Raw genomic sequence first — 24768 nt, 5'->3', positions numbered from 1 at the left:
CAGAGCTGTAGACTAAATGTTTAGGCGTTTGAAACTCAAGAGGACTGGCATCAAATTTTAACACTAGCAGATCTTACCTCCACATACAGCAAGCTACTATTAGTACATAACTAATTTAATAGATTCAAAATGACTAAGCAAACCCTACTGCAGTTGTTTGAAAGGCTCACCTTCAACAAGGTGCACATATCGACACTGGGGCCTCTTGCACTGCCCTGACTTAAAATCTCGGCACACCGGCAGGGTGTCCAGTAACTGGAAGAACACAAGCACAAAAAGACGGTTTGGTCAGACTTAACACACATCAGTAAATATGTTTTTTTGCCATGCGGTGAAGTATTAGGACTTCGTGAGCTCCAGCAACAGTAGTGTAGAGAAACTTTGGGCATGCAAATCGGTTTTGAAGCATAAGAGTAAAATTGCTAGTATTAATGCACAGTGAACTGCAGGCAGTAGAAACGAATGACCACATTATTCCATCAACTGGGCAGCACGTGTCAATTACGACTGCAGGTAAGAAAAATTAAACACTTGACATGGCTTTAAGGGTTATGTGGAAAGTTCTCTACTGTGCATTATTTAAATTTGTTATCATGACAACTATGCAACTACCACATTATTCAAATATTCACATTCCCAACAACAGGCATAAAAGATACAAATCAGACAAAACAAATGACAACTATTCTCACTACCATTTTCATTTCATTTGTATCCAGGTCTTCAGTTCTTACCAACCTTTAAAAATATTCCTCAGCTTTCTGTAGTAGCATAAAGATATGGCCCTAGACAGTTTATTGATTATGTTATCATTGAATGGGAACACAAGCTCACCCATGAAATATGTGGGAAAAGCAGGCAACGCACAGCAAAAATAGACCTTGTATGTTCTTATGCTATGCATCAGAGTTTAGTGCTAGTCCCGCCACGGTGGTCTAGTGGCTAAGGTACTCTGTTGCTGACCCGCAGGTCGCAGGATCGAATCCCGGCTGCGGCGGCTGCATTTCCGGTGGAGGCGGAAATGTTGTAGACCCGTGTGCTCAGATTTGGGCGCACGTTAAAGAACCCCAGGCGGTCGAAATTTCCGGAGCCCTCCACTACGTAATCTCTCGTAATCATATGGTGGTTTTGGGACGTTAAACCCCACATATCCATCTATCAAGAGTTTAGGGCTAATTTAATGTGGTCCATGCACTTAAGTAATTTGGTAAAAAGTTAATTAAGCAAAGTTATCATTTATTTTACATTGCATTATGATTTTAGAGTTCGTGACTGAATGAGTAGATTTTTGTTATATGCAATATTTAAAAACTATAGATGAATTAAAACACTAAGTATGCACACCAAAGCACTCCCGCTGATGCACAACCCAGTTTGAACGTTCGAAATTTTAGTACAGAATACAAGAATTTACTCTGTTAAAACTCCGTTACCTCTCAATGAACTCCTTTCTTACCAGAAGCTATGACCAAGACACCACAGAAGGCTGCTGCAGAAAATTCAAGATGGTGCCACCCCTGGGCTTTTTTTTTTTCTTCTTCTTTCTGTGTTGCCCCCCATACCTTTACTGACAGCTGAATAAGCACTTGGATTTTTAAAAAGTGCGATCTTCCAATCCTGTTTAACCTAAACCTCCTCTTTCAATTCAGTAACACCTCAAAAAGCATTCCTGTTCTTGGTACAGTTTACCCTCGTTTTGATGAACACTTATATGCAAATTATCAGTTATAGCAAACAAAATATGATGTTTGGTTGAGTAAAATAAAAAGTTGGGCGAGTTAGTGTCGAGTTTTGACTGGTCATGCTTCATTCGAGTGACAATCATTCTTCGTACAATGATAACAAAAATGCCAGAGCCGCCGCAATACTGGCTGTAATGAAAAAATATTCTTATTTACAGCTGATACAGCCTTCGTATGAGCAAAGCTCGTAAGTTGAAAGATAGCATAAAGAGCCAAATAAATGTTGATGGACAATTCACAACCACTTCTTTTGTAATCGTGAAAAGTTTCTGAAATGTGGGTCAAATGCCAAAACAAAAAGCAAAAAAAAAAAACACGCAGAAATTTTACTTGCTGCACCACCGCATGAACCGAAGTTTTAAATGCCGCAAAAAGACAGCCAAGGATTACCTCATTTATAGGGGATTTGAAACCTAAAAATTGTGCATTTTTGTATTATTTAGTACTTCTTGAGAACCAGAATGCATATTTCTTTGACCTGATTTTGATTTACACAGTAACAACAAATACTGGATACAGTAGTATAACCAATGCTACTTCGCTATAACAAGGTTTGACTGTACAATAGTAATGTGGTGCCATCTAGCATGCATTTAGCAAAATAATGGCTGATGACTCTAAAGCTGCGATGCATGCCATTTGTTTTTCCAGCATTTCTGCAGGTTTTCGTAGCCAGTTAGCCATATGGTGTGCCACAGGCTCAAGACAAGAGTGTCAGCACTGTGTCAGTTCCTTCATAAAGCTATGATGCAGCAGGTCAGTTGACGCTGGATTTAAAAGACCTAGTAATAAAGTTCAAGCACATTCTTGTCTGAAATTTAGCTTTATCACAACACAGCACTTATCCATGAGCATGAGGATCAAAACAGCTCAATGAGTTCATAGGAATTAACACACGTGAAAATCCTGTACGAGCAGCACAGAACATCTTTTTTGAGCAGCCCATTTGTCATTATTACTATGTAAGCGAGAAGCTGACAATTTATATTTGATATGTGGGGTTTAACGTCCCAGAACCACCATATGATTATGAGAGACGCCGTAGTGGAGGGCTCCGGAAATTTCGACCACCTGGTGTTCTTTAACGTGCACCCAAATCTGAGCACACGGGCCTACAACATTTCTGCCTCCATCGGAAATGCAGCCGCCGCAGCCGGGATTCGAACCCGCGACCTGTGGGTCAGCAGCCGAGTACCTTAGCTACTAGACCACCGCGGCGGGGCGACAATTTATAGACTAAAGTTATAGACTAATGCACAAAGTGAGACGGGGACACACTTAGGTCATCCCATAATATCGGAGTGCTTCACATCCTATTTATTGTAACAAATTCTTTAGGTGCTTCTCTATCCAACGTAGCAGGTATTTCAATTGCTTGCATTACATACTTTGTGGCATGCAGCACATGAATGTGAGAGACCATAGGTTTAAAAAGGATAAAGGATAAGTGTGAGCACATTAATGTGGGCACATGCAAAGTGACTCAAGAACAAGGTGTCCCTACTATGTGGTCCAGTATGATTGCCCAAGAAAGGCTGTCAGTACCTGACCATTGTCGTCACAGTACGCAACACTAGCAGCGTTAGGGGCAGCAGCAGCCACACCAGCAGATACCAGAGTGACAGAGGGCATCGTGGGTACTGGGAGGGGACCAGTGGTAGTGGTGGTGGTGGTGGTGGTGCAGTGATGGTGAGACAGGGGAGCAGAGGGTAAGAGAGAGAGAAAGAAAGAGAGAGAGACGAGCGGGTGCAGTTAGAGCCATGCATTTACAGCCAACAGTGTGCGGGTGTGTTCCTTGGCACCACATGGAGGAAGCAAAAACGAGTTGACACTTTAATGTCGACGATTTTTCATGTAAGCACTGCTCAGGCTTTTGAATACCGATCCAAAAAAACTGATCGGCAAGCACATTCGTTCTTTATTAAATGTGCAAAACTTGAACTAATGGTGCTATGTGCAACTAAACATGCTTTCATACCATATATATATATATATATATATATATCCACAGTAAAAGCTCGTCAATTTAAATAAAAAGGGAGTAGAAAATTGTTAATATTAGATAGAACTTGAATTAGTGGACATCACACCAAATTGAGCGGGCAGAATCCAGAGAAACCACCTCTGGACTCGTTATTGTGAGCTCGATGCAACTACAAGTTTGTGGCAGGTGATTATGTAAACTGAGTTGATGGAGCTCTAACAGTGAACAGAACTAATTGATCAGTCGTTGATACACAGACAACAAACACCGACATGCATTCATGTGAGCAGTGTGCTTTAATGTGAATCATTGTCACCATTTATGCATCAAAACATGTTTACTTACTGTTATTACAATCAAAATTAAAGGTAATCAGTCATTTGCATTTACTTTCAGTCTTTCTGTAACAATTTGATGAGCATCACTTGTAGCTTACCCAAGAGCTCCATTGCAGCACCCAAATACTAACCTACTGAGAAATGCTGCTGTTTCATTGTTCTATGTTTCTAGAAAATTAAGTTTGGTTGAGTTTGCAACATATTGTGATCACTCTGGACCAACTTCTTCGAAGAGTGATAAAAATGAAAGGCTCCCAGTTCAAATTTACCGATGTGGATGCCGAGACATGCTAATTATTGGGGGTTTGCTCCTTGAGAAATACACAGGGCTGTGCAGGGATCAGTATGTCAGTTCCCAATTAACTGTAAGTTCAAATTAACGAGCTTTTACTGAATACACACATCACACAGATAGTACTTCTGCCAATCTAAAAACTACCTTTCTACATGCAGCACAAATGGTACTTTAGGTGTACCTATAAAGAACATCTCATGAGTTATGTGCAGTACTAGTTGCAGAAGAGAAAATTATTACAGAACTAATCCCAAGTCAAGTACACTCTGGAACAAGAAAAATCTTAGTTTTCAATAGTGATTTAGCATAAAACAGCAGCGGGGAAGCTAGAAGTACATGCAAAAGCAGTGCAAAGATAAGCAGTGCAGCCAGGCAGCAGCAGTTGATATGTAGAATTTTGCACTATGCAGTATCAACGCACTCCTCACGAGAAGGATGTGCGAGTTAAGTTACTGTCTTTCCTTCCAGTCGCATCTCATAATAATTATGAGCTGAACAGCATCTTACATCACTAGGGCAGAGGAAAAGATAGATGGCATGTCAAACATGATAGGTGAAAGATGACTTAGTGGGTCTTAGGCAAATGAAAATGTACGGTTATAGGCACTCATTTTTCTGGTGAGGGCCAACATTAAAATCCGAAATACATGCGACACCTGACAAGTAACTAAGTGCTTGGCAGAAGCAGGACAAAACAGCGTGCCCAGGCGACTACTCACACGAGACAGGCACGAAGGGCTGTTGCATCTGTAAAGCCAGGGCCTGCTGGTATGCTGTGGCACTGGGCTGGTACACAGGCACACCGCTCTTATCGAGGGCAGGGCGTTTTGTGTAAGGTACAAGACCGGGCAATGCCTGTGTGCAACAACACAAAAGACGGGCCGGGGGGGCAGGGGTCAGGTGCAGAAAATGCGCTGTGCCATAATGGCCGGGCGCGTGCACGCAGGTGAGCCAAGCACATGATAAAGTGCAACAAGGACTTGTGCACAGCCAGCGGCAAAGCCCATTATGCGCACACAGCTAGCTGGAAAAGCGAGCCCCTGCCAGGGCTTGTTTATTTGGCCACCCAGGTACTCTCCTGCAAATTCTTTTGCCAATCCAATCAAACATCACCACTCCGGGGGCCAACAATATTTTTTTGTTACTTGGCTCTTTAAAGTGAGGCCACTTCAGCATAAGTAAACAATAGGAATCAAACTTCAACAGCTGTACATAACTGCACTTACAAAAATTGAGCTATATCTCTAAGACCCTGTACACCAGCAAAGAGAGGGCCAAAACTTATTAAAAATTAATCACTCATGAATAGCCAACAAAGCATACGAGTTAGGCAACAAAACACACATCCACATCACTATAGGCACCAGCAAAAGCCACTAGTTGAATGAAGCCAGCAATTTTCATTTGCTTTACATTATATCTTTAGCAGTGAAAAACGTTCATTTTCCCCAAGATTAAACAGTTGCATGACTGCAAGCTGCTACGAAGATGCAAGCCAGGCATGTGGAACAGGTAAAATTATACGAGCAATAGGTACAAAATGAGGTGAAGCTGAGCCTGTTGGTTTTGATTATTTCTACAGGCAGAACTTGTAGAACGTAAGCAATGGCTGACTGGTAATATTTTACTGGAAGAAATTCCAAGGTACATACAGTGGAGAGTGACAAACTCATGCTGTGTGGCATATAAGGTACAATAGCCAGGATCGACCTTATGAAAACCATTAGAAAGCAGCACAAGGTGGGCTGACCATGGCCCGCTGAGTGTAATTTGTAGAACTGGTTGATATGAGGCAAGAAAAGCTAAAAAGCAAATGGGAACGAGAAGAACAATATTTCATTTTAATCACAGAAAAAAAAGAGTGCTGTATTTTAATTTTCTGAGAAAAGGTCTGTAAGAAATATTGTGCACTATTTTCAGAGTCATCATGATTACGTTCAGTTATGCCGTTATTAAAGAAAGACCAATTCGATGGCATTATTGAAGCTGTCCTATAAAAACTGCTGAACATCCTGTGTGAGCACATCCTGTGACAGCAGAAACAACCAGGGTTATGGTCATACACATATCGGCTGTGACCGAGTCATCTGTCCAATTCATATACACATTCTATTTTCTTTTTCTACACTTGCCTCGATGTCACCAGCCCTTCCCTGTGGTCTTCTGGTGATCATTACTGTGGCACTGATTGCACTCCATCCTCCAGCTTCCCCTTTTCAAGGTGGCATAATATTAATGCAAGTTTTATCCCTCATAGTTAACATATTAATGACATTAAACAAATTCAGTTTACTTCCTGCCAAAATGCTTCACATTTCTTGCCTTCCCTCATAATGTGAGCCAAGCAAATCCCTCAGCACATTTTGTATCTGCTAACATTGCTAACACTGCCTGCAAATGAACCATAGCAGTTTACAGTTAAGTGTCCTGGAATGTTATGAACATTTCAATTTTCAATACCTTTTTGGTCAAAAGTGTCAAGATGTTAAAAGGAAAAAGTTAGCTCAAATAGTGTAGCAAATTCGGCAAGGTGGAATATCCCCATGGTGGCCAGCACAAACAAGACTCAAAGCTAAGGAAACGTACAAGACAGTGCTTGTGTTGTGTGTGTTGTTTTTCACAGGCCACCAGGGATTAAGCACAGATCCAACTCATTTTTCTGTCCAAAAATTTTACACTAGTTAAGCAAGTTCGTAGAAGTCTTGTTGACAGATGATTGTTTGCTTAAAAACATTTATATATATATTTATATGTCCCAAATAAGTAGATGTTCAAAATATGGATATAGTATATGGTATTATATTACCCATTTTCACTGTGAAAAAGAAATTCTATCTTCAACTTCTAGCATATTCAAAGCTGCCCAATCAAGGCAAGTTCACTAGATGGTAAGCAAGATTCACTAGATGCTTAGCAAGATTCACATGGTTAGATGTGACAGTTCAAAGGTTAAGAGTTCTACCAACATCTTCCAGTAAATCGTTGCAAGATAGCCACGTCATCATACAATTTTTTTCATTGATGTCCTACAAGTTCTGGCTGTACATATATTACAACATATCAGAACTAGTGTACTAATATTCTAACGTATCCTGCCATTTGCGTCTTAAGTATGAGCAATCTACGTGTACTGCTGCTGCGGTTCTAAATGTGGCAAAAGTATGCAGACAAACAGATGTGTATGCTAGATGTGTGCATGTGCCCTTATGTGCTTTTGATTCCTCCAATCATACTGGCAGCTCAACCGCGGCCCATTTTGTGCACAGTTGATCGCTGACGAATGCAACTCTCTCGCTCTCTCAGTAAGTGCAACAAACTTGTGTCGTCTGCACTCCACCAGTGTGTGATGCCACCAATTCTCACGCCAATCGCGAGCCTAATGTTTGTGTTGAGCACATGCTGCGTCCACTTCACTATCATCTCATCACTCGCACTATCATGCGACGGTCTACCTTTCTCCTTTATAAACCTGTGCATTGCCTCACTTACGTGGAGCACAAATATACCAGTGCTGTGACTATCAATGCAGGTGTGTGTTGGCGAGTATGAGAAAGCAAAAGTAGAAAAGTGAGTGAGTAAATGGCACATGCAAATATTTCTGGATAAGAATAGGTGTATATTCTCTTATTCTGCCAACCAATGCTATTAGGTGCCTGAATGTTTCTACCACCTATCCTTCTAGAACAATGCATGCTGTGCTCTATACTTGGGGAAGACTTTTGGAGATATTGCCAAAATATCGCACTCTAGGCGCAATGTTTGGCTGGACGAGGGAAGGCGGGCAGGCAAGTAGTTGCCTCAGTCGTTGGACCGGCAAGATTCTACGTCACATCAAGGCAACACTGTTGCCGAAATCGATCATCTCACGGTACGGCCCTTGGAGAAATGATGACTCTCTCTAGCCATCCACACAAGGCACCTCCTACATTAAGTGAATTGCATTCACCTTATTCACAAAAACTTGCTCAGTTTATTATGATTTACAAAAGACTGTTGCCTAGTAATGAGCATTCTAGTTATACTAAAAAAAAACACCTTAAAAAGCAACACCCAGTGTTTTCCAGTGTTTTTCACTATTTATTGGGCTGCATATAATTTTTAGAAATATTTATATGAACCTATTTATTGGGCTGTGCATTATTTTTAGGAATATCTATATGAAAACAACTTCTACGAGAGTTTGTCAATCAAATAAAAAAGCCTGCAAGCTAAACTAGTGGCCAGTTGTTTTTTTATATACTTTAATTCATTTTCCCCTTATCTCGTAACTAGTGCTACACTTCATTTAAAAGCTATATATAACCCTGTCTATGCTTTTCTTGGCTTTCTTATCTGCAGCCTTCATTTGACTACGCTCAAGAAAAAAAAAAAAAAAACAGGCTCTTGGAGCCATTCCCAATCTCTCATAAAATAAAGTATATTGCCAACCAATACAGTACTCGCTTCCTCAAGACTTCACAAAGCTTCACAAACATTCTCTAAAATAAAAAAAAAATTGGTTCGTTTTTCAAGCCATAAAATTTACATATATAACAGATACATCAAACTGCCACCAGCCTGCCTTTAGAGTAGGAGTGCTTAATATGATTAAGAGAATGCAGAGATGAAATGCATTGATGATACGCCAGGAGATGCAAATTTGTAGCTGATTGTTAATGCATAGTACGTTTAATATGTAGTTATGCCGTCATCACCGGCAGATATGTATTAACGGGGTTTCACTGTAGTATGGTTACTATATTTAACACAAGAAGGAGCATGTTGTGACCTAATGAATTTCACAGAGTACCCATAGTCACATGATGTATTCTAAGGAGACATAGCATAGAGTTTCATACATAAACAAGCTGCATTAGAAACAATATGCTTTTAGCAGGTACCATACAGAAGTAAGGTTGCAGTGATCATTGTGGTTTTGTTGGATGTTCCATTGGTTAATACTAATCAGGAGAAAACCACAATGAAGGGAAAGGACATACTTATCAAGACAGGCAAATATATATATATATATATATATATATATATATATATATATATATATATATATATATATATATATATATATATATATATATATATATATATATATATATATATATAATCAAAGGGGGAAAAAAGTTACATACATGGAGATGAGCAAGAGATTAAATTCTTCAAATACCAATCAACTTCGAAGTAATAACAATAGCAATGATGAGAGAAGGACTGTCAACCACTGCACTCATGAACCAGCACATCTGCATAAAAGCTATAACCACAGGATGAAAACTAAACATAGAATCTGCATAAAAGCTATAACCACAGGATGAAACTAAATATAGAAGCATGAACACGAGTTGAAAACAATATGTATGATAAAAAATGCAAATTTGTAGGAGATTGCAGAGTAGTATCGTCCAGCAAAAGTTCCTTTGATAGTTATGAAAACACCGAGGTCTTTGTATAAAAATATCCACTAAATGTCGCATCCAGGTCCCTCAAATGGAAGACTTGATAAATGCGTAATATGGGCCTGACAATTCTACTGATCGAACAGGATGACAGCAATGAGCACCTGAATGAGTTCACCGAGTGAGGTGCAGTGATGGCACATGTCACACCAATGAAACATTGCCAGGCACCTGAAGGTAGCACTGGAGGGTGCAATATGTATCTATATTGTGACGTCACACCTGCCAACACACACACAACAGCACAGAGTAACAATTTATCGAAAAATATGTGATGTGAAAGAGCCTAGGCATTATTCGTTGCTGTTCAAGATGACAACCAAATGGAAATGGGACAAGAGGCCTTAGTCATATTGTGAGCAAGCACACTGCAGCGGATTGTCATGCATGAGAAAATTCAAATAAATCTGATTACTTGCCACAATGTTAGGCCTAAACACCTCATAGACAGTCTGTTGGGTGTCAAACAAGCCTTGTGCAAGCAGAAGTGGTAATGGTGACTCGGGGCAGCAACACTGTGACAGAAGCATAGCAACCACCATCATTTACAGTGGTCCTGAAGGTGGCCTTCTCAACATTTTTCTTTTTTCCAAGGAAGGAGGGAGGAGCAACATTTTGGAGTAATTCTTATGACTCCAATTTTATGCCTGTTATTCATCCTGTGGTTTTGGCTTCCATGAACATGTACTGCTTCTATGTTGCCATATCCTTCTTAGCCTCACGACCTTCTGCTACTCTATCTATTCTTCCCCAATTTTTGTGTTAGAACTGCAACATGCTTACTGCAACCCAGCCTGAAAAATAAAAGAAACATTGGTACCTAGTGCTAATAGGAATTTCTTCAATTGTGCATTTGCGACAGTCTTTGTCTCCAAGTACCAGTGCAAACGCTGTACTGCTGTGATTCTGTCTTTCGTACTTTCACTACAACGAGAAATGTGAAACGACAAGGCTTCGCGAGAGAGTAAGTCCAATAGTTAGCTCACAGGCTTTTTTTCCAACTCTGGAAAGCAGTCAGTACTGGTCATAGCGCATAAAAAAAGTCGTGCGAAGGTTTGTATTTTTCCTTAAATATTAAAAGCTTCAGCATGCTTCTTTAGTCAAGACAATGGCAAGACAAGTGCAAGACAAGCACTTCTTGCCACAAAGTGTCATGCAAAAGATGTTTCACATAGCCAGCTAATTTCGTAGCAACGAACACATTCAGATTCTAATACAATCAGACAATACAGGCCACAGAGAGCGAAAAAAAGTGAAAGACTGCCACAAGGACAAGGATCTGATGTTTCCAACTAACCTGCTCATGCAACTATAGTATTTTGTCATACTTCTCTAATATTATGGCAAGATTTAGCCACTCGTAATGTAACAGGCTGTTAACCTCGCATCAACAACGTGCATGGTCTACTGGTATGATAAGCACGTTTAAACCTCTGGCATACGATAACTTTCAAGATCTTACACATGCATCAGTGTTTGACCGTAAAATCTTAGCTGAAAATGTTCTCCTGTGCATTAGTGTTTGACCGTAAAATCTTAGCTGAAAATGTTCTCCTGTTTACACGGCACTTTAAAGCGAGATAAAACTTGATATGTTCAGTCTAACAACTAACTTATCTGTTTATTTGCCTCACAAATAACTTCAGATGGAAAGTACAACAACCACATTGATTTCCAGCATTTAATTTATTTACAGCGATAAATTCGTTTTTCTTTCTGTGCTTTTCTGCAAGCGATGTACAAGTGGAGCAGCCTGTTACATCTTGGCTAGCGTCTGCATGTTACCTCAAATAACAAGATGTGCATGAAATCAAGCTGTGCTACATTCTGTTTCATTGCTACACTGCTCTTTGAATGTTAATCAGCAAGCATATGTCCAAAAGTGTCTTAATTATTAACTGATGTATGCGCATGGTGCAGGCACAGCACTGGTCCTCTCCCCTTGGAGGGGAAAAAAAAAGGATAATGCACGAGCAGATATATTTTTTCTTTATTAACTTTGGTGTTGAGAGTTTTGGCAGCATCTACTCCACTGTAGGGTACATTTTCTATTTAAAGAAAGAACCATATGATAAATGCAATGTAGCTATTTTTTGGGACTTCTGTAGCACCAAAACTACCCAAGTATTTTCACATTCTTACGTCACGATTGCTCTCAGGCACTGAGGTTCAGAAGAAGATTTTAGACAATGTTCAGTCTTCGTTTTCTAAACAGTAATCTAATCAACCTTCTTCAGTGAAATAGGTTCAACAGTACGGTGCAATATATACATACAGCCAAATATAAATGAATTGCAAAGAGTTTGCTCGGTACATTATTATATAACTAGAAATCCACGTGCAAGGCTTATTTTGCATTAAAGAATGCTGGTGGCTCATTCATTTTCATTATGATGTATGCTTCACAATCAATTTGAGTTGCTAGCTGCTGAGCTCAACTCAAGTTAACACAAATAAAGCAGTAAGTATTGAAAGGCAAGTCCCTTTTTTTTTTTTTTCCTTGATTTTCACCGAGTATAGTATGCTGTTAAACATTTATGCTGGCTTGATCCACAAGGCTCTCTCAAAGGCACTGTTAGAACCATTTACAATTTAATTCTTGAGAGCTAGCATAAGAATCAAGCAGAAAAAACTAATGATAGTCCAAAATAATACAAGCATTTGATAGCCCAGCCAACATATTTAACCAAAACTAAGAGAAAAAAAAGCGATGACTACGATTGCCACTGACACAGAGCAAGGCATGTATGCAAAAAGGCAAAACCTGCGTGCACAGCACCCTTAAAACACGGCCACTCCCACCTAGTTGAACACAATAACTAAAACACTGTGTTCGGCTGCCTGGCAGACACCTTTGAACTGTACATTGGCACATGTTTCTGCTGCCCCAGTGAACAGACATCCTTGTCTAAATGTAAGTTAGCATTGGCATCCTTTTTATCTTATTAATATGCTAGCACAAAAAAAAAGAACCAAGGTGACTGACAATTCAATTTCCTGTCTAATACTTGTATTTGCTGTTCTACTGTAGTATTAATCAACTAACCCATTTGTCAGTTATGTTGCAAACATCCTCTTGCCCCCCACCCCCCAAACAATAAGAAACCTAGACACTGTGCCTGCCAAGGCAATAACCAACAACATCGACACTTTACATTTCTAAATGTTGCTCCTTTCGTGCTTAGTGCATGTGTCATTCGCAGGACCAGCAGAAGCATGCCCCTGTCAATGTGCAAGTTATTGCAAGGTGTTCACCACGCAAATGGCTCGCGTGCAGTTGCATCCAAAACCAAAGAGGGCGACAGAGGGAATGCAGTAGCAGCACACAATTTTGAGAAAACACAGTACACATTGTACGACTGGAAACTGGCCTAGCTCTTTTCAATGGAAATCAGGCATATATGACTAGTCAGAACAGACTTTCTCATGAATGATACACCTCTCTCAATAAGTGATTTAAGAGCTGCTGACAAAACATTAAAGCTAAGCAAGATGTATGCGCATATTTCTCGGGAGAAGCCCTGGTTTAAATCACTTAAGTGGACCTGTTGCTAATTGTTTTGAGGTTGCCACAAAGCCCGCCTAACGGTTTCCTAATCGCAGCTGATAGCTTTAAGCGTGAGGCTACAGCAGCATCACGTTTCTTGTTTAGTACAACAGCTGCTAGATTTTTTAAAAAAGCGACACGTGAAGCCGATGAAACACTGCTCCCTTCGAGGCCCGGCCGGAAGGACAGTGTGCTGGGGAGGAGTCGAGCAGAATGCACCCAAGTGAGAGCAGCCAATGCAGCACACAGACACAATGCAAGTGGTGCCATGGGTTAATCACACACAACCCCAAGCCTGTGCGTGGGTGCATGGGCTGCGGCCGTGCAAGCAGCCCTTGGCACATGGGCCCATGCACGTTTGAACTGCTGTCCCTTGTCGCCCTCTTTGGTCCTCGCAAACATGTCACAAAACCTCCACATATCTCTCTGGAGGAGAGGCCAAGAAAAGACACGCATGCAGAAGCTCTAAGGGGGAGAGTACCAGGACAACTTCATCTGCAGACTCTCGGGGACGCTTCTTGCTCGCGGAAGGATCTCCCAGGCCCGGCTAAATTAGTATGCAGAGGCAGATGGTTTTGTTTTTGGATGGCGGGTAGGCACAGCGCATGGCAGCAAGCAGCAATGCGTTGAAAAGGAACCAAAAATGAGGAAGGAAAGAGTAAAAAAAAAGAAACAAAGAGAGCAATCATTAAAAGGTCGGCCAAAACAGCATTCTTGTTTGTACACGCACCCGCCCGCCGGCAGAGCACCCCTCCCCCGCTGGCCGAGGTGGCACCCATGCCAGCCCAGGGACACGGCATGCAAGTACCGCATTTATGCACATCCAATGCTGCCATGTGTGCCATTCAAAATGCACAGAAGCTGGCACCACATATGCATAAATAGGGTACAACATCAAAGAACGGCATCACTCCTAAATATGGTAAGCCCGTACCACTGTACAAGCTAGACATTGCGATCTTAGGTAACACTGGCCATTAGGACGGAACAAGGAGGAAAAAGAAGCAAGCATGAGCCTAACCAAAGTGGGCAATCAAAGCAAAACAGAACCTTTCATTTTAAGACATTGACAAAGTTAACAGCCCAAGATGCTCGAGGTTAGAGAACACTTGCTGGGTGTGCTACACTAGTAGCCATCTAGTTATCATGCTGTGCTGCTGTGTCAGCTCAGTTGGACCAAAACACTCAGTTGTTATCATAAAACTACCTTTTTCTAACTGCAGTGTGCAGTCATAAGTTAGTTCGACAAAAAAATCTGGAGGTCATGAACCTTTCTCAAAATAATGACATGCCAATGCTGTGCACATAATCACTTTTTTGCAACTAAATAATGCCCTACCAAGCTGTTCCGAAACTTGCCTGTGCACACACTTTTGCCAAACATGCAGGCCTAAATTGCTGCCCATTAAGAATAGCACGACAGAAAATGTCAGCAATACAGAGTGGTGCAGCTAGTATGAAGAATGATGATGCAACTCTGCACAAATAGCAGAAGTGTACCTTTTCCTTGATGCAAATAAGGCACACAGCAGATTCAGTTTTTTTGTTAACTTCGGAGCCATATTTACCGAGAAGCCTGTCTTTTGCACTCCCACAGAATCTCTGCCCCAAGCCAAGTGTGCATCCCTAACAATGTTTCGCTGCAGTGCTGTAGTCATAAACCGGGAATCCAGGGGAAGGCTTCAGGGCTATCCGAGGCTGGTTGGGATTTTAGAACAGCGATTGACAAAACCATGCCAGTGAAAGAAAGCTTTGTCTGCACAAAACATTCAGTGGGTCACAGCACTCATGTGACAGCAGCCAAGGTGCAAAATAAGAGGTGCAAATGCAACAACAACAGAAACAGTAACAATAATGAAGCTGCCAATCAAAGGGCATAACATGGCCCATTGCAGAAAGCATGCAGCTTGATGCTCCACCAGGCTGGCTTGTATATCTGTAATTCTGTGTGGCAAGTAACTGAAAACTAACCACGAAGCTACTACCATTAAATTTCTTAAGTCCCACTGACCACCAACTCGTCCTTCCAACAAAGCTTTCCATAATATGCAGCACAGTGCCAGTTAGAATGTTTATTGCCTGAAAGAACAGTACCATTACGTGGTCTCAATGTATGTCCAAAATGTGAAGATCAGTCATAGTTGTAAGTTATGGTAATTCAGTCAGGGCCAGGCAGAAGCCCGTGATGTTGGATAATATTCTTTATGCAAATGTGGCATACTAGATTTCGTTGCACAGTGTGATGAGTGTTTACAACACTCAGCCCACTTGTCGCACAATGTAAAAGAAATCCAAAGTGTTCCTCCTTGCTCCGTCCTCTTCCACAAGGCAAAGTGGCAATCTCAAACGCTCGAAACTACACTTCTCAGCATTCTTGTTATGGCAAAAAATATATGGCCTTTCAAGAATAACCACAAACAAATTCATGGAACCGAGTGCAGCACAAAACATTTACCACGGCTGAAAGGCAACCAATCACAAGTACCTCTACTTGTAAGAAATGTGACAGCTTCTAATGCAATAGCCCAAATGACCCACAAATCAAGTCCCATAAAAAGCACAACTATACCACTGATATTACTGTTTTATCTATCAACATTCCAGGTAATCTTCCCTGTAAGCTACAATATTAGCCTTGTGCCTCCAGCAAGCATTGCAACATCTCCTTTGTTCTTCCATGCACTATAAGCTAACAAAAATGTAAGGCAGCAAGTTTTCGAGCATAAGCACAAGTAAAAGCAAGGGAGGTTCTGTGCATGCAGTGAAGCTACTGTTACACGACAAAAAAATTAATTGCACATAATGTGCTTGTGTTTTTCCTCTTGAAGGTAAAAATAATAAGAGCTTGTAGGAACTGCCTAAATTTGCTATTTCTGTGCAGAACCAAGCTAAGCAGTGGTTGCTTGTACTCTTGTGAGAAGTGCTGCATACACACACACAAACACACACACACACACACACACACAGACAAGCACACACACACACGCACGCACACGCTTTTGCTTACTGAACTCCTGCTGGTATCTTAGATCGACATATTGCCGCCCTACAGGGGCATTACATTACTGCCATCTTTCACAACAGGTTTTTAATAAAAATGATAATGTGACGTAAAACGTGAAAAAAGAACTTCCATTGCCCTTTGCATGTGCTGTGAAAATGTGCTACACGTTTTTTATGCTATGACTTGACCTCGAATGGCCATGTGTATTTTTTTTGAAGTGAACAGAGAGAGAGAGGCAGCAGTAGGCTGCCACACAATTGACATGCCATCATCAGACAGGGTTGAAAAAAAAGGAGGGCTCAAATACCTGAGTGTACATTTGTAATCCGACATCGGTGCTTCCTCCCTCTGTCGCCTGGTGTGACAAACAGGGTTGGTTTGCTTAGTGCCACTGGGCCGGCCAAGCACAAAGCACAGCACTGCCAGGAGGGCAAGGCCCCAAGGCAGCCCCGTACCGCTGTGCCCGACTCTGCGGCGCGTGCACACTTTCTAACAGTACACATGCACGCATGGTCACCACCACAACAAAGCAGCCAAACACAAATTGCAGCTTCTGGTCGACATTCCCAGCACGTCCAGCATAAGAAGAAACATCAGGAGCGCTTCACATGGGCTGAACACTTGTTTGCCTGCTAAGATTGACAAGCTACCAAAACTGCTCGAGCCAAACAAGCTATCGTGAACTAAGGAATGAAAGATGCCTCTCACAGGGCATAGCCTTGATGACCTAACCCCTACAGTACCCACATAAATTATACCCTTTTTCATAAAACTGAAGGTTGCCCACAATCAGTTATTTTTACATCAAACTAAGACACACATAAGGTCTGGGCACTAACTAATTTGTGAATACTCATAACAGGCCACAAAAGTGAAGTTTAAACATTACATGAAATTTAACAAAAGAGTATCCCACTTTGATCGAGATGCAGGAGTCTCATCCTGCATAGCAACTAATGAACATCTAGGGGCAAGTAGCAAATGTCAGTTGTTGAATTTAAAAATTTCCGAAATCATCAGTGAAAACCGCTTAAAAAAGTGATAGGTGAAATGAAACCTACATATCAGTTTAGAGGGATGATTCCCCTGCAGTGATACTGAAAATTTTGGAGGCACAGCACATTTTGTGGTACGGATTACAAGACTTTAAAATTATTTTAACTTGAACTGGCACCAGAGAGCAAAACTGGCTTCCAAATGCATCTCTACACTTTAAAGCCATACTTCACATAGTTCTTGTTTCTGGGAAATAATCAAAGGAAATAATATATGTTTGCCATTTCTTTCTTTTTCTCCCGTTTTATTATAACTTTATTGTTAGGCTTCATTGAATCTAGCTCAGTTGCTTTGTTGCAAAATGTGACAAGTATGTAAAAGCAGTAGTCTTGTAACACTTAATTTGCCTATTTCTTCAAACTCTTTATTTGTGTGTGTGCCTTGACATGTCAGTCAGCATCACTTCGTCATAAAATATTTTGGGCCTAATATGAACCTGTGCAGTAATGCATAGAGTGCGCAAGGAGGCTCGCCAATAAGCCACGCAAGCAAGCTCCACTGCCTAAGGGCCAATGCGAAGGCAGCGTTTGCCGTGCAATGTGCAAAGACCATAAGCGTCCTGTCACAATGGTCTTGAGAGCAAGCTGGCCAGCAGGCCAAACAAAGCAAGGTGCTGCCCCCATCCCTTGCCCAATAGAGAGACAGGAAAATGTCAATGCAGTTGCTGCAGATGGGCCTCCACACAGGAATGACAAGTTCTTGTTTCCGCAAAGAATTTGGAGTCCTTAACTATACTTTTTTGCTTACTCATGGTGGCCAGTGGCAAACACACTTTCCGAGTGCTAGCTCACTAAAAGCATAATGTTTTAAAGAAGGTAAAGGATCCGAGTGATGCAAATATAGCCTCCATACTACAGCATGAATGCCTTAGCATGAGATTCCTTTCATTTTATAGCTCCTTCTTCATGTAAAAGCAAGTGGATAGAAAACGCAATTCTTAAATATTTCACTGTGAGCCACTGAGGAGGCTCCTCCATACTACAGTAGAAGCTATCATCACTGGTCCCCTGCTAACCATCTCGACGATGTCATTCCTGCGACCCTTTGGAAGCTGGGAGGAAGGGTGTGGTGCCAGAGACAGAGACAGCCTGCAGTGCCTACCATAGCAGCGGCAGCAGCAGCGGCGGCAGCGCCAGCCCGGCTCTGCGTGGCCTTGAGCTGCGCCTGCAGGTGCGGGGGAGGGTGGAAGTAGCGGCACTGGTCCCGAGAGCAGCGGCCCTTGACGAAGTCCATGCACACGGTGACTGCCCCGTCCCCGCTGTCCACCGCCACGTGCTCAGGCGGGTGCCCAAAGCGGCACTCAGTCTCGGGCCGCTTGCACGTGCCACGCTGGAACTCCCGGCACACCTGCCCCATGGTTGCCGCGAGAGGAGGAGGAGAAAGCTCATTGGGGGCCACCAATGCATGAGGATGTGTTGCTGCTGCTGCTGCTGCAAGGCGCAGATTTCTTCGGGGTGCATTTTTTCCAGCCTGAGCTATGCTACGGTTGAGGCTGACAAGCGAACTGGGACTTCTGCGCTCCTTCAGCTGCATGTATGCCGATTATTACAAATGGCTGCTCTGGCCTGTAAACCTAGCTAATGGGGAGAAATGCAAGTGTGGCTCTGTACATGGGCCAGAGAGCTGCAACCTGTGGGACACAAGGTTGAGTTTACATGTTCACGAACTGTAGGCAGGCAATCAAGACAGCAGTCCTATCAACACAGTGGTTTGCCTACCCCTTTACGATTCATTTTAATGTAACAGTTATTCTCATTTAACAGCGTAACCGTTGAAGCAAAGGCTCATTTGTAGCACGAGCTGCTGGTTGTTTGCATGTATCACCATCTATCAGCGCTCCTGCTCTGGCAGCTCATCAGAGCTAAAAGTTGTAAAAGCAACAGGATGTGATGCTTGAGCTGAGAGTTAAAAGCGATGGCCTTATTGCTCAGCCACTTTGTTCCCCAAGGACAGTGCTGAAGCACACAGAGGAGCACTTAGCATAAGAGCTCGCTACATCTTCACTCCACAGAAGCAAAAGCAGCGGCAGCAGCAGCGTGCAAAAAAGCCATGCACAATTGACCTTTTTAAATTCAGATGACCACAGTAAACACCAGCAGGTGCATGTAGCAGACACAAGTGCACAGTAGCTGACCATTTGAACAGGCCATTGCTACATCTATAACTAAAGCACAAATAGACACTTCTATCTTCTGTGTGCACACAGTGCTTCACGACTTTTTCTAGCACCATTTATGAGCACTGAAAGCCAAAGTGTGTAAAAGCTACATCCTACAAAATACTATCTAGTTAATGCAACAACAGCCTTGACGTTTTCTCAGCCATTGCCAGCATTTTTTTAGTGTCAAAGTATGAACTTGAAGTAAAGGACACTGGTTGAGAACACAGGCAAACATAACTGATTATTTGCTGTAGCAGAGAATAGTGTCTGGAAGCTATAAGCTGTCCTCGATTATTATAAAAAGAACTGCAAAGAAACAGTGGTACAACAACTGTACTTGAACTATAAGAATACTTGAGCAATCACATGGCAAACTTTGCATGCTCCTATGTAGAACATGGCATTTTTCATTAAAGAAGTATGTGTGACTTTCATTTAACATTCAACAATGATTTGTCTTTCTACAGACACCTGTAAAGAATTTTTGATCTTGCAATGTATGAATCCAAGCTCAAATGTGATCTTGAATGTATGCTTAAATTTTATTGTGCTATGCTAGCACGACTTGGACTGTAACATGCTCAGCCTGCATAGCTGCTTTAATTTTACAATTGTTCCACAGTTTATTTTTCACCCGATTTCAGCAAAACTTGACGCAAGTGCCTGTTAACACTGCTATAACAGTTTTTCTTAAGATGACACTTAATGTCAGCAACATATACGCATTTTGTTCATGTTATGGCGGCAGAGGACACCCACATTGATCACTCAGTGTGGAATGAAGTAGAGCCACAGTTGAGAATTGAACAGGACACCCATCACAGCTCACCTCAAGTCTATCAGTGCGCGCCACTTTCTGTGGGGACACTAGGGAAGCTGGCACAACGCTTAGAGGGGCCGTCACAGCATCCGCAGTCATCATGCCAGGCAAAACAGGACTAGGTGTCAAGTAATGTCCAAATGAAGATGCTGTTGCCATTGTTGTCAATGCAGGCATATATGGACTGGCAGCCTAAAATGAGGGAAAAAAAAAACATAGCAAAATAGGATGCAGTCACGAACAGGCACTGCCTTCTTTTTAAATGTTGCGGTGACACTACGAGTGCATCTTTTATGAATTGCATCTACACAATGCCTACTGCATCAACTGCGATAGTCATCTTCAGAAAATCATGCTATTGTCAATGGGCTCGTGATGTGGAAGAAGGGAGCAGTTGCAGGTCGAATAATAAACTGTATATTTGAGCGGCCACGTAAAAGGAAAATCAGATTACAGCAAGACACAGGCACTGATAGTGGCTTTATACCCTTATACCCTTGGATTTATACCCTTGCCATCGAATACTCTAGTGTTATCGCTTGCGGCGAAGTAAGTTCTGGAATAATCTGTGATAAATAATCTTAACAAAACGATCTACTAAAGCGAGCTTTTGGAACATCGTAGGCACAGTTTGTGCTGCACATAGTGTAACGCGGTAATAACAAAACTTGAAGAAAGGAACGTGGCAATATTTGTGCAGCAAAACTACAAGCGAATCACACTTGAATTTATAAAAAGAAACAGACCATAATTTAACAATCACCTTTTCTGTTTGCTATAGCCGGTGCAATGACTTGAATGGAAGCACATAAAGTTGCAAAGGAAGCAACAACACCAGCCCATACTGCCGCACAAAGGGTCCAGAATTAGGGGTGCAATTATTCGAAATTTCGAATATTCGACTCATACGGTTCAGTATTTTATCCAATTGGCGAGGTATTTTTACTACTCGATATATTTGAACACCACGAAAATTCATAAGTAATAAAATGAGCATAAGAAGATTAAATAGTTGGGGCTAAAATTTTCTCATATTTGATGTACAAATAAACAAATTAGTTTCAGCTGTACGTTCCCCTCCTATTGTACTTTTGCAAATGATGTGCCAGTATCAAGGTGTATTGGACATAGTATAACGTGTTACGAGACCGAGAAACAAAGCATCGATATTATACTGAGCAAAAAAACCAAAACAATTGGGCAGTTCTCACAAAATTAACAAGAAATGCCTGAAAATAATATAAACCAGAAGTATTCTGGGCTAACCTACGATGAAGCATATGCTATGAACATCGTGCTTGAGATATGTCATTTCATCTGCCTCCAGAATGAGATAGCAGGCTCGGAAATTAAAATACTGTGACAAGCTAAAACACATGAACACTAATCTGGGTAGTGAGCAGCTGTTTTCACTCAAAAGGAACAGGAATGGTGACATGCACAACGGTGTCACAGTTTCCCAAAAATACCGAGAAGTTATCCACCCTTCAGGACGACTTTTAAATAGCTGTGTAAGTATCACTGTCAAGTACTAATGCTGACAATGCATAAATTTCCTGTACAATATTTTATGTACAACAAACTTTTTTGTGATTGCCTGGTGTGTGTGTGTGTGTGAGAAAAGGGGGGAGAGGAGCTACAGAAGTGAATAGTTGTATATTCATATTAGAAAATATACAACAAATATTCTATTCAATCCACACTTGCTTTTTATATTTCTAATTTGCCTCGAAGTTGAAATTTCGATACTTGCACACTTCTATCCAGAATGTCACTGAAAAAAAAAAAACACTCTTGGAACATTATTTAATTATCAACAAAATAAATAAGCAGCTATGTGCAGTGTCAAACAATATGGCGTTGAAGATTGTTGAACCATCAAAACTATGCAGATCCACGGACCAACATGTGTCTTATGAATCTCCTCATCCCATCAACAGATAGCGATTATTAATAACTTGTTATTGGACAAGTTGGTGAGTACATAACATCCTGATTTTTGCCTTAAGAAAGGCAAACACACACAAAAAAATGGGACAGGCACTAGTGCCCATTTCGTTTTTTTTTTTTTTTTCATGTGTTCATCTTTCTTAGTGCAAAAATCGAGGTGTTATCACATAGAACATTTACTAAGGAAGAAATTACTAGCCTAGCTACACAGCACAACAAGCAAAAGCGGTTGTTTCCGCACCAACCAAGTTATTACCACTTTATTTATATATCTATCACAACAAGCAAAAGCGGTTGTTTCCGCACCAACAAAGTTATTACCACTTTATTTATATATCTATAGATAAGAAAATTTCTTGTTAGGACATTAATTCGGCAACACAAATATTTAGCCTAACAAGTAATGGAGGCAAATCATCACTCAAACCAATATTTTAGAACACCAGTAAAATAAGCTTAGTTCATGAACTGCTAATGTTTGCCACATATGAGGCAAAAATAAACACCTAATTGATTGATATATGAAACACCTAATGCACATAGCTATTTCATATGACCCGACTGTGTTCAGTCAGACTAGTTCACCGCTCCAAGTCTAAAATCCTCAGTTTTTTTCTTCAGAAGCATCCATATACAAATTGGTTATTTGCTTCAGTGATATCAACAAGTTGGCATATCTCTTGCTGCAGTGAAACAAATGTGGCAAGTTATTGAAACCACAGAATGATAGCCCAACTTTCTAAAGTTATGTAAACTGCCTTGTTACTTTTAAGATGTTTACAGCTCCATGTCATGTGCAATCACATAATATCTAATCTAACGTTAGTGCACATCCAGTCTGTTACATCACTGTTGAATTTTACGCTAAATCCCTTTGCAATATGAGTAAGAATTTTGCTCATGAACTGCATTTTTACATAAAGCCCAAGTGCAAGAAGAACTATCGCTTACATGTAAGACAGCACGACAGCACATTTTCATCTCTGGAATGTCAGGCATACAAGTTTCTCAGTTTCGTAGTGTTTCTACATCCCTTACTTTTTGCTTTAATGTGTTTTTTAGAATTTTAGCATGTAAACTTGTAATGAAGCCATATAATGCCCAAGACTGGCGCTCTTCTGTGTAACGTCTTGCCCTTCTATTCCTCTCTTCCTTTACTCTCCTTTCAATCTCCCCCTTCCTTTTTTTCCTGTGCAAGGTAGCGTACCAACTATGCTACAGTGGTTAACATCACTTCCTTTTCTCTCTCTTCAGTTTTCCATGGCAAGTCATTTTCATAAACTTTTTCGTCTTTTCTGGTGTGATAAATATACCGTGAGAACTTCAGTATAAAAAAAGCCTATACATTTGCAATAGGAAGATATACAAGCTAAACGTGGCAAAAAGAAGAAGGCAAATTAACAGATCAGGTATTTTCTCTGCTGACAGCAATTTGTCTACCTTTTTTTTCTTGCTGGCTATGCACTGTCATACACTGAGCCCCATTTGTTGAGTGCACCAACTTCAAGCCGTTTTAAAAGAAGCTATCCAAAAGTTACTGCAGCTATATAACACCTATAACCACTATATATATATAACACCTATATAACTACTATTACCTAAAACCACTACCTATAACTATAACCCCTAACTATAACTACCTATAACTACCTATAACCTAACCTAACTATAACTACCTATAACCACTATATTCGAAGCATTAAAGAGTAAAGTACAACATGCAAGAATTGAAACAATGACACTCGTGCAGGCAGATGCAGCAGACTCCCACTGGCAACAGAGCCAGCAATGATATATACCATTATTGTGGTAGAGCTGCACTCAATGGCTGCTGTAAGAAGATAAATGCCCTAGGGTGATAAGGTGTCCATCTGTCACAACAGGCTATTCAAGTCACGGTCCTATTTAACATTGAAGCAATGAGAACGCTTTTGCCACTCTGGAAGAGAAACATACCGCAGACTAAAATATGAAAAACTGCAGATTCAGCACAAGGAGAGCAGCTGTGTTTCAGCATCGCCTGGACAGAGAATCTTGTTTAGGCACACTGATCCATGAGAAATGTCCCTACCTTTGTTCTCGCCGGCAACCAAATGGGTGCAGTGCAGATCCCCAATGAGCAAGACTGCTTAAGGCCAGCACACATTTGACAAGCAAGCATGGCTCGAGCATTGTGAAGGCATATGTTTGACTCTGACCATGCAAGCATATGTTACACAGAACATTAGTGGAAAACTGCAAGCATTTTATGCTCACCAAGCAAAAATCGTGCTTTCCAACGAAATCAAACTTACAAAAACACAACAAACTGCAGGTCAGGTCAGGCAGAGAAAAGGGAGAAACAAAGGGGTCCCTCATGCATTTTTTTTATCAACTATTTCCTCTGAATGCTGCCAGAATGCTTAACTGTCCAAAAGCAGC

General features: G+C 41.1%; 1 protein-coding gene across 1 annotated transcript in view; it reads right to left on the bottom strand.

The window, feature by feature from the left end:
• Window positions 1–24768, bottom strand: part of LOC119164409 (uncharacterized) — a 110712-nt gene that overhangs the window by 851 nt on the left and 85093 nt on the right. Inside the window, exons 5-8 of the mRNA XM_075868427.1 lie at window positions 20407–20589; window positions 18518–18763; window positions 16668–16715; window positions 171–255 (exon numbers count right to left, since the gene is read on the bottom strand). Of these exons, the coding sequence (XP_075724542.1) occupies window positions 171–255; window positions 16668–16715; window positions 18518–18763; window positions 20407–20589 (562 nt within the window). The remainder of the gene's footprint in view (window positions 1–170; window positions 256–16667; window positions 16716–18517; window positions 18764–20406; window positions 20590–24768) is intronic.

The sequence above is a fragment of the Rhipicephalus microplus genome, chromosome 1, assembly GCF_043290135.1.
Source record: "Rhipicephalus microplus isolate Deutch F79 chromosome 1, USDA_Rmic, whole genome shotgun sequence".
Classification (NCBI taxonomy): domain Eukaryota; kingdom Metazoa; phylum Arthropoda; class Arachnida; order Ixodida; family Ixodidae; genus Rhipicephalus; species Rhipicephalus microplus.
This window is presented reverse-complemented; position numbering and strand designations above follow the sequence as displayed.